The sequence below is a fragment of the Pelodiscus sinensis genome, chromosome 1 (assembly GCF_052426305.1).
Source record: "Pelodiscus sinensis isolate ZL-2025 chromosome 1, ASM5242630v1, whole genome shotgun sequence".
In the NCBI taxonomy this organism is placed as follows: Eukaryota; Metazoa; Chordata; order Testudines; family Trionychidae; genus Pelodiscus; species Pelodiscus sinensis.
In genome coordinates, this window is record NC_143052.1 from 343,190,000 (window position 1) to 343,204,780 (window position 14,781).

Sequence of the window (14,781 nt, forward strand, 5' to 3'; positions counted from 1 at the left end):
GTAGTCTGTCTACTTCGGGCTGATGTGGCCCATCACCATAGGCCAGGGGTGTCCAAACTTTTTTCAAAGAGGGCCAGATTTGATGAAGTGAACATGCATGAGGGCCGACCATTTTGCCTGACATTCTTTGAACCATTAAAATTAAATGCAAATTAACTATTTTATGCAAAGTTTATTGCAAACGGCATACTTTTCATTTCGTCATATGGATGACAAATCTAAACAGGTGTTAAATCACTCTGCCTTTCATATCTGAAGGCCAGATGAAAAAAAATCCAGGAAGCTGAAATATATGTCAGGAACATTGTAAAGTACATGAGGGTATGTCTACACTAGAAAGTTAGTTCGAACTAACGGACGTTAGTTCGAACTAACTTTCCTATGCGCTACACTAGCGCTCCGTTAGTTCGAACTTAATTCGAACTAACGGAGCGCTTAGTTCGAACTAGGTAAACCTCATTTTACGAGGACTAACGCCTAGTTCGAACTAGCTAGTTCGAACTAAGGGCTGTGTAGCCCTTTAGTTCGAACTAGTGGGAGGCTAAGGCTTCCCAGGTTTCCCTGGTGGCCACTCTGGCCAACACCAGGGAAACTCTATTGCCCCCCTCCCGGCCCCGGAGCCCTTAAAGGGCCACGGGCTGGCTACTCACTTTGTGCCAGTTGCAAGGCTGCCAGCACCCGTGCCTGCACAGCCTGCACCTGCCACACCATGAGCCAGCCATCCGAGGGCTCCCAGCCCTCCACTGCTCCCCACGACCAGCCTGGCGGCTCCCGGGAGCCTGCCCGGGGGCGCACAAGGCGGGCGCCCGCCTGGTCAAGTGCGGAGATCGTGGACCTCATCGAGGTTTGGGGGGAAGCCTCAAATGTCCACGATCTCCGCACTAGCCACCGGAACGCGGCCGTCTATGGACGCATGGCTGCCAGCCTGGCCGCCAGGGGCCACCAGCGCAGCCGGGAGCAGGTGCGCTGCAAGATTAAAGACTTGCGGCAGTCCTACTCCCGGGCCTGCCTGCCAGGGGCTGACCCGGAGGCCTGCCCCCACTTCCATGCCCTGGACCGCATCCTGGGGCCTCATGCCGTCCCTGCCCCCCGGGACGTGATTGACCCCGGGGCAGAGGGACCGCTCCTGGACACCGAGGAGGAGCAAGAGGGCTCTGAGAGCCAGGAGCCTGCTGCCAGCCTTCCCAGGACCCGGGACCCCCGAGGCACCCCACAGAGCCGCTCGCCTGCATCATCAGAGGCCGGGGAGGCGTCCACCTGTGAGTACCCTCGTGTTCCCCTTATGTGTACGGGGGGCTGGGGCGAGAGGGAGCCCCGGGACCGTGCGCCTGGGCCTTGCCCACCACGGAGCAGCAGCTGGGGATCCTGCAGGGGCCCTGGCCTTGCAGAGGGGAGCTGGGTTTCACACACCTGGGCCCCTGGGGTAATTGACCGCTGGTCTTCTTGCACCACAGCTGCAGCACCAGGGACTGCAGGGCGCACCACACCGCCTGCAGCAGCCGCCCGCGCCCGGGCAAGCAGGACAGCCAGGAACCAGGAGGACTACCAGAGGCGGCATCTCCGGTTCCTGGACCGACAGCTCCGTCTCCAGGACCACTGGGTCCAGGAGGACCTCAGGCTGCGCCAGAGGAGTCTGGAGGCCCTGGAGGAGCAGGGCCGTGCCCTGCGAGGCCACCTCCAGAGCCTGCTAGACCGCTTTCCATTTCCTCCTCCCCCTGCTCCCCCTCTTGCTCCCCCTCTTGCTCCCCCTGCTCCCCCTCTTGCTCCCCCTCTTGCTCCTCCTGCTCCCCCTCTTGCTCCCCCTCTTGCTCCCCCTGCTCCCCCTCTTGCTCCCCCTCTTGCTCCTCCTGCTCCCCCTCTTGCTCCCCCTCTTGCTCCCCCTGCTCCCCCTCTTGCTCCTCCTGCTCCTCCTGCTCCTCCTGCTTCCGCTCCTGCTTCCTCCACACCCCCTGTCCTCTCTGCCCCCCCCTCCACAACCATTCCCCACCGACGCCCCCGGACCCGCAGTGTGGCGAGACGGGAGAGGCACCCAGACTCCCACCCCTGAGCTTTCCTTTCCCTTCCTCCCTTCCCTCCCCTCCCCTCCCAGCTCCCTCGTCCCAGGTTTCCCCCTCCCTTCTCCCACCTTCATTCCTCCCTCCCCCACCCCAGTTCTCTGAAATAAACAGACGTTTTTGTTTGAAAAACAGGTGTCTTTATTGTACAGTAGCTAGGGAGGGAAAGGGGAAGGGGGGGGGTAGGGTGGAAGAAGGCCCCGGTGGGGCATGCAGGGAGAGGTCAGTCCTCCTCCTCCTCCACCTGGAAGCTCTCCCGCAGGGCTTCCCGGATCCGGATGGCCCCCCGCTGGGCTTCCCGGACGGCGGCGGTGCGGGGCTGACCGTAGTGTCCAGCCATGCGGTCAGCCTCAGCCATCCAGGCTGGCAAGAAAGCCTCCCCCTTCCGCTCACACAAATTGTGGAGCACACAACATGCCGCCACCACGGGAGGGATGTTGTGCTCGGCCAGGTCCAGACGGGTGAGGAGGCATCGAAAGCGGGCTTTCAGTCGCCCGAAGGCCCCCTCCACCACGATGCGGGCCCTGCTCAGCCTGTTATTGAAGGCCTGGCGGGAGGGATTGAGGTGTCCCGTGTAGGGCTTCATGAGCCAGGGCTGCAGTGGGTAGGCGGCATCCCCCACCAGGCAGACGGGCATGTCCACGTCCCCGACCCTGATGTGGCGGTCGGGGAAGAAGGTCCCGTCCTGCAGCCGCTGGCACACGGAGGAGTTCCGGTACACCCGGGCGTCGTGTGCTTTGCCGGACCAGCCCACATTTATGTCCGTCAACTGTCCCCGGTGGTCACATACGGCCTGCAGGATGACGGAGAAGTACCCCTTGCGGTTCACATACCGGGACGCCTGGTGTTCCGGGGCACGGATGGGGATGTGCGTCCCGTCGATGGCCCCCCCGCAGTTGGGGAAGCCGAGGGCGCCGAATCCCCGGATGACGGCATCCGGGTCGGCGAGGCGGACCACCCTGCGGAGCAGCACCCGGTTGATGGCCTTGACCACCTGCGGAGAGAGACACAGCAAAGCGTCAATCAGTGGGGCGCCCGGGTGGCTGGGAGCGTGCGTGCCCTGGCAGTGCCCCGCGCCCCACTCCCGGAAGCAACCCCCCTGGCGGCGTGTAGTACGGCCGGGACAGCCCGACCCCTCCGGTGCGGGGCGCTTTCGCCTCCTCCCGCCCCCCCCTTTGTCCCTGGGGCGGCCCATCCCCTCCTCGCAGCCCCCCTGCCCCCCGGCTCGGTGGCCGACGAGCGCCGTACCTGCATGAGCACTGCTCCGACAGTGGATCTCCCCACGCCGAACTGGTTCCCGACGGATCGGTAGCTGTCCGGCGTGGAGAGCTTCCAGAGGGCGATGGCCACCCGCTTCTGGAGGGGGATGGCGGGCCTCATGCGAGTGTCCCTTCTTTGCAGGGCAGGGGCGAGCCACTCGCAGAGCTCCAGGAAGGTGTCCCTCCTCATCCTAAAGTTCTGGGTCCACTGTCGGTCGTCCCAGCGCTCCAGGACAATGCGGTCCCACCAGTCGCTGCTGGTGTCCAGACGCCAGATGCGGCGGGGCACGCCGGTGCCGGGGCGCCGCCGCGGCTCCTCCACGGCCCCCAGGGCGGCCAGGCGGAGAGGCAGGGGGCTGACGTTCCCCAGGTGGTGCCAGGCAGCCTCGAGCCATTGCTGGCAGGCTTGCAGCAGCAAGTCCAGAACGTGCACCAGAAGGTGCAGGGCGAGCTGTGGCTCCATGTTGCCACCTGCGGCGGTCCCCCCCGAAGGGAAGCACCGACACAGACGGGCACAGAGACCGACGCTTTGCTGTCCCTCGGCGAGGTTGGCAAGCAAGCAGGAAAAGCTGAGAACCGGCTGTCCAGGGGGGGTCCCTTTAAGCACGAGCCTCAGATAGCCTCAGACAGCAGCCACACAAAGCAACTGCTGACCTGATGCCCTGCCAGAACCGGTTTCAGCTGCCCTTAAATGCCCCCCTGCGTCCAATCAGTGTGGACGCGCTAGTTCGAACTAGCAAAACGCTAGTTCGAACTAGTTTTTAGTTCTAGATGCGCTAGTTCGAACTAGCTTAGTTCGAATTAACTAATTCGAACTAAGTTAGTTCGAACTAGCGCTGTAGTGTAGACGTACCCTTACATATTATTGGTAATAAAGGTTGTCTGTCAACTTTTAAGTTCAAAAAATATAAACAGGAACATAACACCAAGTATACATGTTGTGTCTAAATATATTTATAACTGATTTAGACCAACTGACATTAACTGAGATTTTACAATGTATTCATCTCAATACATATGGATTCGTTGGGGGCCATAAAAGATAGATATTGCCAAATTATGTGGGGGCCGTATTAAACCGGAACACGGGCCGCAATTGGCCTGCAGGCCGGACTTTGGACATGCCTGCCATAGGCAGTGTGTGAGTCTCCCATGTGGGGAGTCTTATGCATGAGCACCAGACGCTCCCTAGAAGCGGGTGGGCCACAGGTGTCCAAATTGTCTCATCCATCTACTGCATGCAAATCACATTTCACCTGATGCTTGTGGGGCTAACATTTGCTTTCCCTCCAAGGCTGGCATTCCCAGACATCTCTCAACCCTCCTCTGTCACTCAGAACCTCCCAAAGGTATGCCCCGCTGCTCACTCCTTAGCATCTGACAGGCCTGTACAGCTCTGTGCTGTTCTTCAGCAGCAAAAATGTGGACCAGAATGAAAAGAGCCATTTAACCCTCACAACACTGTCTTCGTGCAGAATGGCTCTGAAGTGAATGGTAGGGAGGATGTGCTGCTGGCTACAGGAGTTTATCCTTCTGCTTAAGGGACAGAGGCCAAAGCCCAAATATGAGACACCTTAGAGGGGGCTGAATAGCATTCACGTACCCTGGGCAATTTAGGCTTCCTTTAAGGTTGTGCCTTCAATGAGAAAAATGTGTTTTTAATGTGTTAGCTAATGTTAAAACCCTAGGCTGTGTCTAGACTGCATCCCTTTTCCATGAAAGGGATGCAAATTAGACACATCGCAATTGCAAATGAAGCAGGGATTTAAATCCCCCCCGCTTCATTTGCATAAACATGGCCGCCGTTTTTTCCCAGCTCGGAGCTTTGCCAGAAAAAAGCGCCAGTCTAGATGGGGATCTTTCGTAAAATAAAGCCTTTTCCGAAAGATCCCTTATTCCTTATTTTAAGATGTGTCTACTTTGCATCCCTTTTACGGAAAAGGGATGCAGTCTAGACACAGCCCTAGTGTAGCCAAGTTTTAATGCCAGTGACAAACAGAAGGTCAGACAAGATCGAGGGTGGCCAAACTTACTGACCCTCCGAGCTTTGTGACAATCTTCAGAAGTTCCAGCCCCATGGCAGGATGGAGGGGGTTGGTATTTCAATGCCTGGGCAGAGTCTGTGAACAACAGAAGCATCTCAACCCCCACAGGCAAAAAAAGGCTTGAGAGAAACAGCAACTTTCCCAAATCCAAAAAAACGCCCACCCACACATGCATGTAGACACGCACACACACGCTCTCAGAGACCTTAAACCTGACACCATCTTCCAACACATGATTAAGACAGAAGTTGCCAAAGGAGCAAGAAAGGTATGGCAGGAAATACATCATTATCGAAAATGGCCATATTGCGCAGATGCCTCAGCCACCACCAGGGGGCACCAAAACTTACCACTCAAGAAGTGCTGGCATAAGGATGAGGTTTCCGTTTTGATTGCGGGGGAAGACAGAAAGTCATCGTCTTTGACTCAAAGCAATCAAAATCACTTCAGTCTCTTTTTGCCCATCAGTAACATGCATCATGCATGCTAAAACACAGGGACTCTCTGTCTTTTAGTTGCACTTCCAGCATTTGGGACAAAGCAACATCCTCTGAAGGGGTATTCAATACATAATTTACATAGAAATGTACAACAGTTTTAACCAGGCTAGAAGCTTCACCCCCCCCCCCACCACCACCACCACCCACACCCACACCCACACCCACACGTGATTGTCTCGTACTTCATTTACTGTTTGGAATTGACAACAACCTTCTAGCCCCCAAACGCCTCTTTCCATAAGGTCAGAGGACACAGAGTCAAAAAGCAGTAGCTCTAGTGGACAGACAATACATTTACTGTGTAAAAATCTATATCTGTCTATGAAAACTGGACACTATAGGTATGTCTACACAGCAGGGCTAAAGTCAAATTAAGCTATGCAACTTCAGCTATGTCAATTGCATAGCTTAAGTCGAAATAGCTTAACTTTTGGTGCTGTCTCCACTGCAGGGAGTCAAAGGAAGACCACTCTCCTTTTGACTTCCCTTACTCCTCTGCTGTGTCTACACTGGCCACTTATTCCGGAAAATCAGCTGCTTTTCCGGAATAACTTGCCAGCTGTCTACACTGGCCCCTTGAATTTCCAGAAAAGCACTGACGATCTAATGTAAAATCATCAGTGCTTTTCCGGAAAAACTATGCTGTTCCCGTTCGGGCAAAAGTCCTTTTCCAGAAAACTGTTCCGGAAAAGGACCAGTGTAGACAGCACAGTAGTCTTTTCCACAAAAAAGCCCCGATCGTGAAAATGACGATCAGGGCTTTTTTGCAGAAAAGCGCGTCTACATTGGCACAGACGCTTTTCTGGAAAAACATCCTGCCAATGTAGACACGCTTTTTCCAGAAATACTTATAACGGAAAACTGTTCCGTTTTAAGCATTTCCAGAAAAAGGTGCCAGTGTAGACGTAGCCCTCATGAAATGAGGGTTACCATGAGTCAGAGTAAGAAGTCCTCCAGCGCGACATAACACTGCTGTGTAGATGTATCCTATCTGAGTTCTAGGTCTCAGGGCATGTCTTCACTAGAAATAGAGTGTATTCTTTTCTGATGCTAAGGGTATGTCTAGACTACAGGGTTTTGTCGACAGAAGTTTTGTTGACAGATTCTATCGACAAAACTTCTGTCGACAAAGCGCGTCTAGACTACATCAAGCCATAGACAAAACTATTTGCTTTGTCGACAGAGAGCGTCCAGACTGCAGGGCGCTCTGCCGACAGAAGAAAGTACCCGGAACTGCTTTGCCAGGTCACAGGGGCAGCATGTACTTCCTTGTTCTGCTGCCTGCACTTTGCAGAGACGCATGCTAAAAGGGCCACCCCCCTGACTAGCCATTGCTCTGCTGCTGCAGCTGCCTAGAGGGATAGCAAAGGTTCTGCAGTGCCTGTTTGGAGTGCCCTGCTTCCTGGCACAGCACAGCAGTGTGGGTTTTTTTTTTTAAGGTTATTCCTAACCTTTGTTTGCCATGGAGCGAGAGCTTCCCCTGGCCAGGCGCTGGCCCCACTCCATGGTGCTTCAAATGCTGCTGCAACTGCATGAGACTATCATGCTGTTAATGCCTGGTCCGGAACCTGAGCCCAGACTGGAGCCCCTCCTTCAGGATGCAGCAGCACTATTCCTGCCTCTGAACTTGTTCCCAGACAGGCAATGTTGGCGGATGGAAACAAGTACGGACTGGTGGGACCAGCTCGTAATGGAGCAGTGGGATGATCAGGCTTGGCTCCAAAACTTCAGGATGCGGAGTCCACCTTCCTGGAGCTTTGCAACTGGCTTGCCCCCACCCTGCAACAACAGGACACCCACCTGCGCCCTGCCATCCCGCTGGAGAAGAGGGTAGCTATTGCCCTATGGAAGCTGGCCACTCCTGATAGCTACCGGTCAGTGGGACAGCAGTTTGGTGTGGGGAGATCTACTGTAGGTGCTGTGTTGATGGAGGTAAGTCCCTTGGAGATGGGGGGAGGGCAGTCCGTAAGGAGACTGTAACCGAAAAAGGATGGGTGGGGGGCAATGGAGGAGAGGTGGTGGAGGGCTCCTTTGTCTTACACCATGATAGTACTGGGAGCAATCACTGGGAGGAGGGGGGGTTCTGGGTTCTTGGGGGGAGCGGATGGTCGCCAAAGGACTTGGGCAACCCCTCTGACTTCATAATCTGTGTGTGTTTGTATGTGTCTATTTTTGCAGGTGGTGAGGGCCATCAACTCACAGCTGCTGAATCGGATTGTCCGCCTCGGAGACCTAGACACGATCATGGCTGGTTTTGCAGGGCTGGGATTCCCAAACTGCGGAGGAGCGCTCGATGGAACGCACATTCCCATCCGTGCACCAACCCATCATGCCGCCCGGTATATCAACAGAAAAGGGTACTTTTCCATTGTGCTGCAGGCCCTGGTTGACCACCGTGGACTATTTATGGACCTGTGTGTGGGGTGGTCGGGCCGAGCACATGATGCTCGGATCTTCTGCAATTCACACCTGTACAAAAGGCTGCAGACAGGAACCTTCTTCCCCCAGCGAACCTCTGCTATCGGGGACGTAGAGATGCCGGTCTGCATTGTGGCCGATGAGGCGTACCCCCTCATGCCCTGGCTTATGAAGCCATACACAGGGCATCTGACCCCGAGCAAGGAAGTGTTTAATGCGCACCTGACACGCGCCTGTTTACAGGTGGAATGCGCATTTGGCCAGTTGAAGGGAAGGTTTAGGTGTCTGCTAACTCGCCTTAACATGGGGGAACACAATATCCCAGAGGTGGTGGCAGCATGTTGCATCCTCCACAACCTGGTGGAGAGCAAAGGGGAGGCCTTCCTCCTAGGTTGGGGGCCAATGGCTGAAGTGGAGGGCAGGCGGTTTGCGCAGCCTCGGACAGCTGCCGTTCGCCAAGCCCATCAGGCAGGGGTTCGCATCCGGGAGGCTCTGCGTGAGCGCTTCTCAGCTGGAGCCCTATGACTCCCCAAGGTATCCCCAATGGGGTCTGTGGGCCTTCCCACCCATCCCAAAACCTTCCCTCCCACAATCCATCCCTGCATCAGCCTCTGAATAGTTAAGGCGCACACACCATGTTAAACTTGAGAAATATGTTTATCAAGGAGTAACGTTAGAATTTAGATCTGTTATAAAAAATAGAATTGTTTAACAACTGTGAAAAATAAACTTTTTTTTTAACTATTAACTTGTGTTTATAACTGTGGTAGGAGGGGGGATTTCAACCTGGAGGGAGGGAGGGGGGATTTCCAACATGGAGTGAGGGAGGGAGGGAGGGGGGATTTCCAACATGGAGGGAGGGAGGAAGGGAGGGCAGACAACTTAAGGGTAATCATAGAATCATAGAATCATAGGACTGGAAGGGACCTCAAGAGGTCATCGAGTCCAGCCCCCCGCCCTCAAGGCAGGATCAAGCTCCGTCTACACCATCCCTGACAGATATCTATCTAACCTGTTCTTAAATATCTCCAGAGAGGGAGATTCCACCACCTCCCTTGGCAATTTATTCCAATATTTGACCACCCTGACAGTTAGGAATTTTTTCCTAATGTCCAATCTAAACCTCCCCTGCTGCACTTTAAGCCCATTACTCCTTGTCCTGTCCTCAGAAACCAAGAGGAACAAATGTTCTCCTTCCTCCTTGTGACACCCTTTTAGATATTTGAAAGCCGCTATCATGTCCCCCCTTAATCTTCTTTTTTCCAAACTAAACAAGCCCAGTTCATGAAGCCTGGCTTCATAGGTCATGTTCTCTAAACCTTTAATCATTCTTGTCGCTCTTCTCTGTACCCTTTCCAATTTCTCCACATCTTTCTTGAAATGTGGCGCCCAGAACTGGACACAGTACTCCAGCTGAGGCCTAACTAGTGCAGAGTAGAGCGGCAGAATGACTTCACGAGTTTTGCTTACAACACACCTGTTGATACAACCTAGAATCATATTTGCTTTTTTTGCAACAGCATCACACTGTTGACTCATATTCAACTTGTGGTCCACTATGACCCCTAGATCCCTTTCCGCCATGCTCCTTCCTAGACAGTCGCTTCCCATCTTGTATGTATGGAACTGATTGTTCCTTCCTAAGTGGAGCACTTTGCATTTCTCTTTATTAAACCTCATCCTGTTTACCTCCGACCATTTCTCTAACTTGCTAAGGTCATTCTGAATTATGTCCCTATCCTCCAAAGAAGTCGCAACCCCACCCAGTAATGGCGGCCTCGCCTGGGCCGCAAGGCTTTGCCACCCCTTGCCCGTGGACCCTGCTGTCCTCGGGCTCGAGTTGGGGCTGACAATGACTCTGCCCTAGCGGAGGGGGGGGGGAGGGGCAGGGCTGGAGGGGTGGCAGGGGCTAAGGGAGAAGAATGGGGGCTCAGAGGGGGCTGAGGGGGAGGACGGGGGATCAGAGGGGGCTGGAGCTGGATGGGCAGGAGGAGTCCCCAGGGGGAGAGGACCTGGCACAGCCAGGGACTCCCGGACGGTGGCACACATTGTGCTCCACTCTGGGAGGAAGTCCTGCAGCAGGCGAGTACGCCACCGAGCCTCCTCCCTCGCTCTTTCAGCCATGATCTCTTGCATTTTGGCCATGGTCCCCTCAATTTTCTCTAATGCCTCCACATGCCTCCTCAGGAGGTCGTTGTAGGTCCTCCAATGCTTGCGGGTGCTGTGGGACTGGGTGGGTGGTGGCACAGGAGTTTCTCGGCAGATATCAGCAGCAGGTCCAGCTGTGGAGAAGAAGAGGGAGAACCGATCAATGTTAGCAATTCACACACAAGTCCATACAACAAGGGATGGGAATGTTGTTACTGGTAGGCCACGTCTGGCCTTGCCAGCCGCCTCGGCTGCACAGGGGACCCGTTGTGGCTAGGACAATGTCCATCTCCACCCCCTAGATCCTCCCGCCCTCCACTGTGGCCGTCCAGGCCAGATCAGTGTGCAGCCACAGTAGGACAGAGGCCTGCTGCACGTTGGGTCTCCCATGCCCCCCACCCACATACCCACCCCCTGCCTGCCTGCTTGTACATGCACAGAGAGATGCAAGCTGTCCAGGAGGGCGGACCAAGATGTGAACACTGCTCTGCATCCTCTCTGCTCCCACCTCCCCTGTGCTGTGTCTGTGACCCTGCCTGCACTCACCTGATGTTCCTTCTCCAGCGTCGGAGGATGCCTGCGAGGCTTCCTGCGTCTCTGGGACAGGCTGCAGAGTCAGGGTCAGGGTGTCCTCTGTCTGCTCCTCCTCCTCCTCCTCCACATCTTCCCTGGGGACCTCCTGCTGGCTCTGCTGCACTGGTGTGTGCAACCCTGTCTGCACGAGCACTGGTGCAGACATAGGTTCCTGGCCTCCCAGGATGCGGTCCAGTTCTTGATAGTAGGTGCAGTGCACTGGGGCTGCACCTGAAGCCGAGCTCTGCTCTCAGGCCTTCATGTATCCCTGGTGAAGTTCCTTGGGTGGTGCCCTTTATCGGCCAGCCCCTGAGCCATGTGGCCATAGATGCTGGCCATAGTTCCTGGACTGCTTCCTCCTCCCCCCACAGTTCAAGCAGGGTCAGGACCTCTGTCCCTGACCAGGCTGGGGCTCTCTTTTTGTCACCTGTGGGCACCAGGGCTGGCTCCCTCAAAGGTTCTTGGGGGCCTCGTGGCTCTGGAGCTGCACACATGGCCACGTGCAGGTGACGCTGGGAGAGCTCTGGGCTGACAGGCTCTCACAGTGGCCAGCTTCCTGTCACAATGCCTGCCAGGGATGTCTGTGCCTTTAAAACATGGCTACAGACAGGACCAAGAAGAGGTTTTTCCTAAAGAAGGACTGTCCAGCAAGGGGCTTGCTTGGAGGTCTTGTTCTGTCGACAAAAGAAACCCCCGCGTCCAGACTGCCCTTTTTGTCGACAGAACTGTCGACAAAGACATTATGCCTCGTAAAATGAGGTTTACCAGCGTCGACAAAACTGCTGAGTTCTGTCGATGTTATGTCGACAGAACTCAGTGGTAGTGTAGACGCTGGTATAGTTTTGTCGACAAAAGTCCACTTTTATCGACAAAACCCTGTTGTCTAGACACACCCTAACTCACATGCTAATTCAGGGCTTGTCTCTGCAATGTGTTAATGCACTTCACAGAGGTGTAATAGCTAAAGTGCACTTACATATTACATATTACTGGTTCATGTAGACCCAGCTGCTGCTCACTAATAGTTTCCTAGTGTGCTTTAACAATTCCTGCAGCGGAGTCTGGGGAAACTTACCCATCAACTTACCCCAAAAAACAATTCCTGTTCGAACTAGCAGAGGAGTTTTCAACCTTTTCTTATCTGTAGACCCCTAAAAAAGTCAAATGGAAGTACAGACCCCCTTTGGAAATTTCAGGCATAGTCTGCAGACCCCACGGGCCCACGGATCACAGACTGAAAAGCACTGAACTAGAGGATCTCTTTTAGAAACTTAGAAAAAGGTCAAAGTGTTCCAGCAGGAACATTTGGCTTCGATCAAACTCCATCTTCAGACAGGAAAATTATGTCTTTGGAAATTCTGTGGGCTGCCCTTCCAGCAGGCTGGCTGCAATAGGGCTATTGTCTGTATGACAAGATAACTCTTATGAACACGCACTTCCAGCAGGCAACACAATGAGCTACGTGGGCTGCTAAACTGTTCAAGTTAGGGACCCTAGAGCTAGCCCTGAGCAGACTGCAGCTCCCCTCCCTTCTTGTGTGAAATCATGGCCAAAGAATGTGCATGCAGTCCAGTATGCTGCATCTTCTAGAGCAGGGGTTCCCAAACTTTTTGACATGGGGACCAGTAAATCCATGCATGAGCTTTTGGAGGACCTGTAACATTCCTTTGCATATTCATTATGCAAATGATGGATAATCAAATAAGTTGTTTCTAGTCCTCTCAAAGCCCCCAGTGCCAGCTTTAGCAAAGCTTTTGATACTGTCACCCACAATATTCTTGCCAGCAAGTTAAGGGAATATGGATTGGATAAAAGGACTGTAAGATGGATAGAAAGCCGGCTAGACCAGGGTTTCCCAAACTTTTTACTTTAGTTGGAACCCATTTTTTTCAGTACTGTTTTTTGCAGTCCAGAAATATAAACGCATATAAAAAAAAAAGAATTAAAAATGAATACATTTTCAGTGTTTCACCCGGCTGCATCCTCCAAGGCTTGGGGGGACCCGGCGCCACATGAGCACTCCAGGAGGTGGGAGCAGGAGCAGATTGGGGGTAGGGTATCTGGCTAGGAGGGAGGGTGCAAGGAGGGTTTCCAGGTGTCCAGTTGCGTACCGGATAATCTGGTATTTGAGGGTTCTGTCCGGGAAACAAATTGAGAAAATACCGGACATATAAACTGTCTGGTATTTTCTAATTAGGTAAGTTTTATTATAATTAGGTGTATCAGGTCCGTAGCTGCGAATTGCCTGGCTGGTAGATGTTCTCAGGCTGCATGAGTGTGTCTACCAGGCAGGCAGTTCCCAACTACTCGAGGGAGGGTATGGGGAAGGGGCGCAAAATGGAATCCCCGGGGCCAGACTCACTTGTGTGCCCAGGTCTGCATGTGCCCGGATCAGTCCCGCTTCCTGCCGACCAATTCGCAGTCCCCTCCCCACTTCTGCTCTCAATCTCCCCTGGCCAGCCCCCTCGCCCCCGTCCAGCCCTGCTTCCGCTGCCCGCCCGCCCCGATCTCCACCGGATAGCCCTGCTGCCCCCAACCCTGCTTCCTGGCAGCCGGTTTCCCACACACACACACCTCTTCCTAGACCGCCCTGCCCCGCTCCGCTCCTGGCAGCCACGCTGAGGCCTGGCATTTTTTTCACATGGCCCGGTATCGGGCAGTGGCCCATAGTTTGGGAAACGCTGTTCTAGATCCAACATGGAGCGATGCCTGTTTGGAGCTGGAGTTCCCAATGATCACAGCTTGGTATTAAAATACCTATGGAGCATGTCTGGCATTACTTTATAACAATTGGGTACTACCCCTTTAAATAGTTTGGGACCCTTCTGTTGGCCTCCCAAGCTATTTAAGCTAGAAGCTGCTCGCACCCCACTCCTTCATCACGCCCTTGTTTCCCCCTGCGCCACTGCTTCTCTCTAGGCTCTTGCAGTAAATTAACTTGAGAAAAACCCCAAGCCAGGAGGGTCAGACTCAAAACTGTCACTGGGTTCGGCTCCAGGGCAGGGAGGTTGATTCAGGCTCTGCCTTTGTCACAGACACATCCCCTGGTGATGGAGGGAGGAAACCGGCCTGGTGCAGGATGGACGTGACCTGAAGGGTGAAATGGAGGAAAGACACATTTTTTAGGTTGTCGTCAGCCTGTAACAATCCCGCAAGGCAATTAGGATGGAACAGAGGCCTCATTCAGCCATTCCCTCTGCCTTCAGTCCCTGGCTCACACAATTCCTGCAGAAGGAAAGCTTGCCTCAGGCCTGGGAAAAGGCCGCACCTCCCTGTGGGATTCCTGCTACAATGCAAACATCTCCATGCTGTGCATGCTGCATGGCCAGGGCTGCCGGGGCACGCAAGGCTGCAGCTGATGCCCTGTGCCTCTGGGCATGTGTTCCTTTCCTCCCACGAGGCGAAATGTACAGCTCTGTTTCAAAGGGAGCTTCTTATTTAAGAGAGTGAGGTTATTGTTGATTTTGCAGCTGCCCCTAGAGGCTCCAACCAAGATCCAGGCCCCATTAGAATCAGAATCCTAGGGCTGGAAGAGACCTCAAGAGTCCACCCCCTGTCCAAAGCAGGACCAACCCCAACTAAATCATCCCAGCCAGGGCTTTGTCAAGCCGGGACTTAAAAACCTCTAGGGATGGAGATTCCACTATCTCCCTAGGTAACCCGTTCCAGTGCTTCACACCCCCCCCCCCCCCAGTGAAATAGTTTTTTCTAATATCCAACCTAGACCTCCCCCACTGTAATTTGAGACCATTGCTCCTTGTTCTGCCATTAGTCACTACAGCTA

At 54.1% G+C, this 14,781-nt stretch overlaps 1 protein-coding gene across 1 annotated transcript; it reads left to right on the forward strand.

The window, feature by feature from the left end:
- Nucleotides 1–411: 411 nt before the first annotated feature.
- Nucleotides 412–2,175, forward strand: LOC149525991 (uncharacterized). Its single transcript, XM_089776600.1, has 2 exons — nucleotides 412–1,259; nucleotides 1,455–2,175. Exons 1-2 carry the CDS (start codon nucleotides 710–712, stop codon nucleotides 2,045–2,047), a joined length of 1,143 nt encoding a protein of 380 aa, XP_089632726.1. The 5' UTR covers nucleotides 412–709; the 3' UTR covers nucleotides 2,048–2,175.
- The last annotated feature ends 12,606 nt before the right edge of the window (nucleotides 2,176–14,781 follow it).

Excerpts from the sequence above, each read along its gene's own strand:
- LOC149525991 (XM_089776600.1), top strand. The coding sequence starts at position 710 with ATGAGCCAGCCATCCGAGGGCTCCCAGCCCTCCACTGCTCCCCACGAC. Across the intron at positions 1,260-1,454 it reads GGCCGGGGAGGCGTCCACCT|CTGCAGCACCAGGGACTGCA; the intron begins GTGAGTACCCTC and ends CTTGCACCACAG.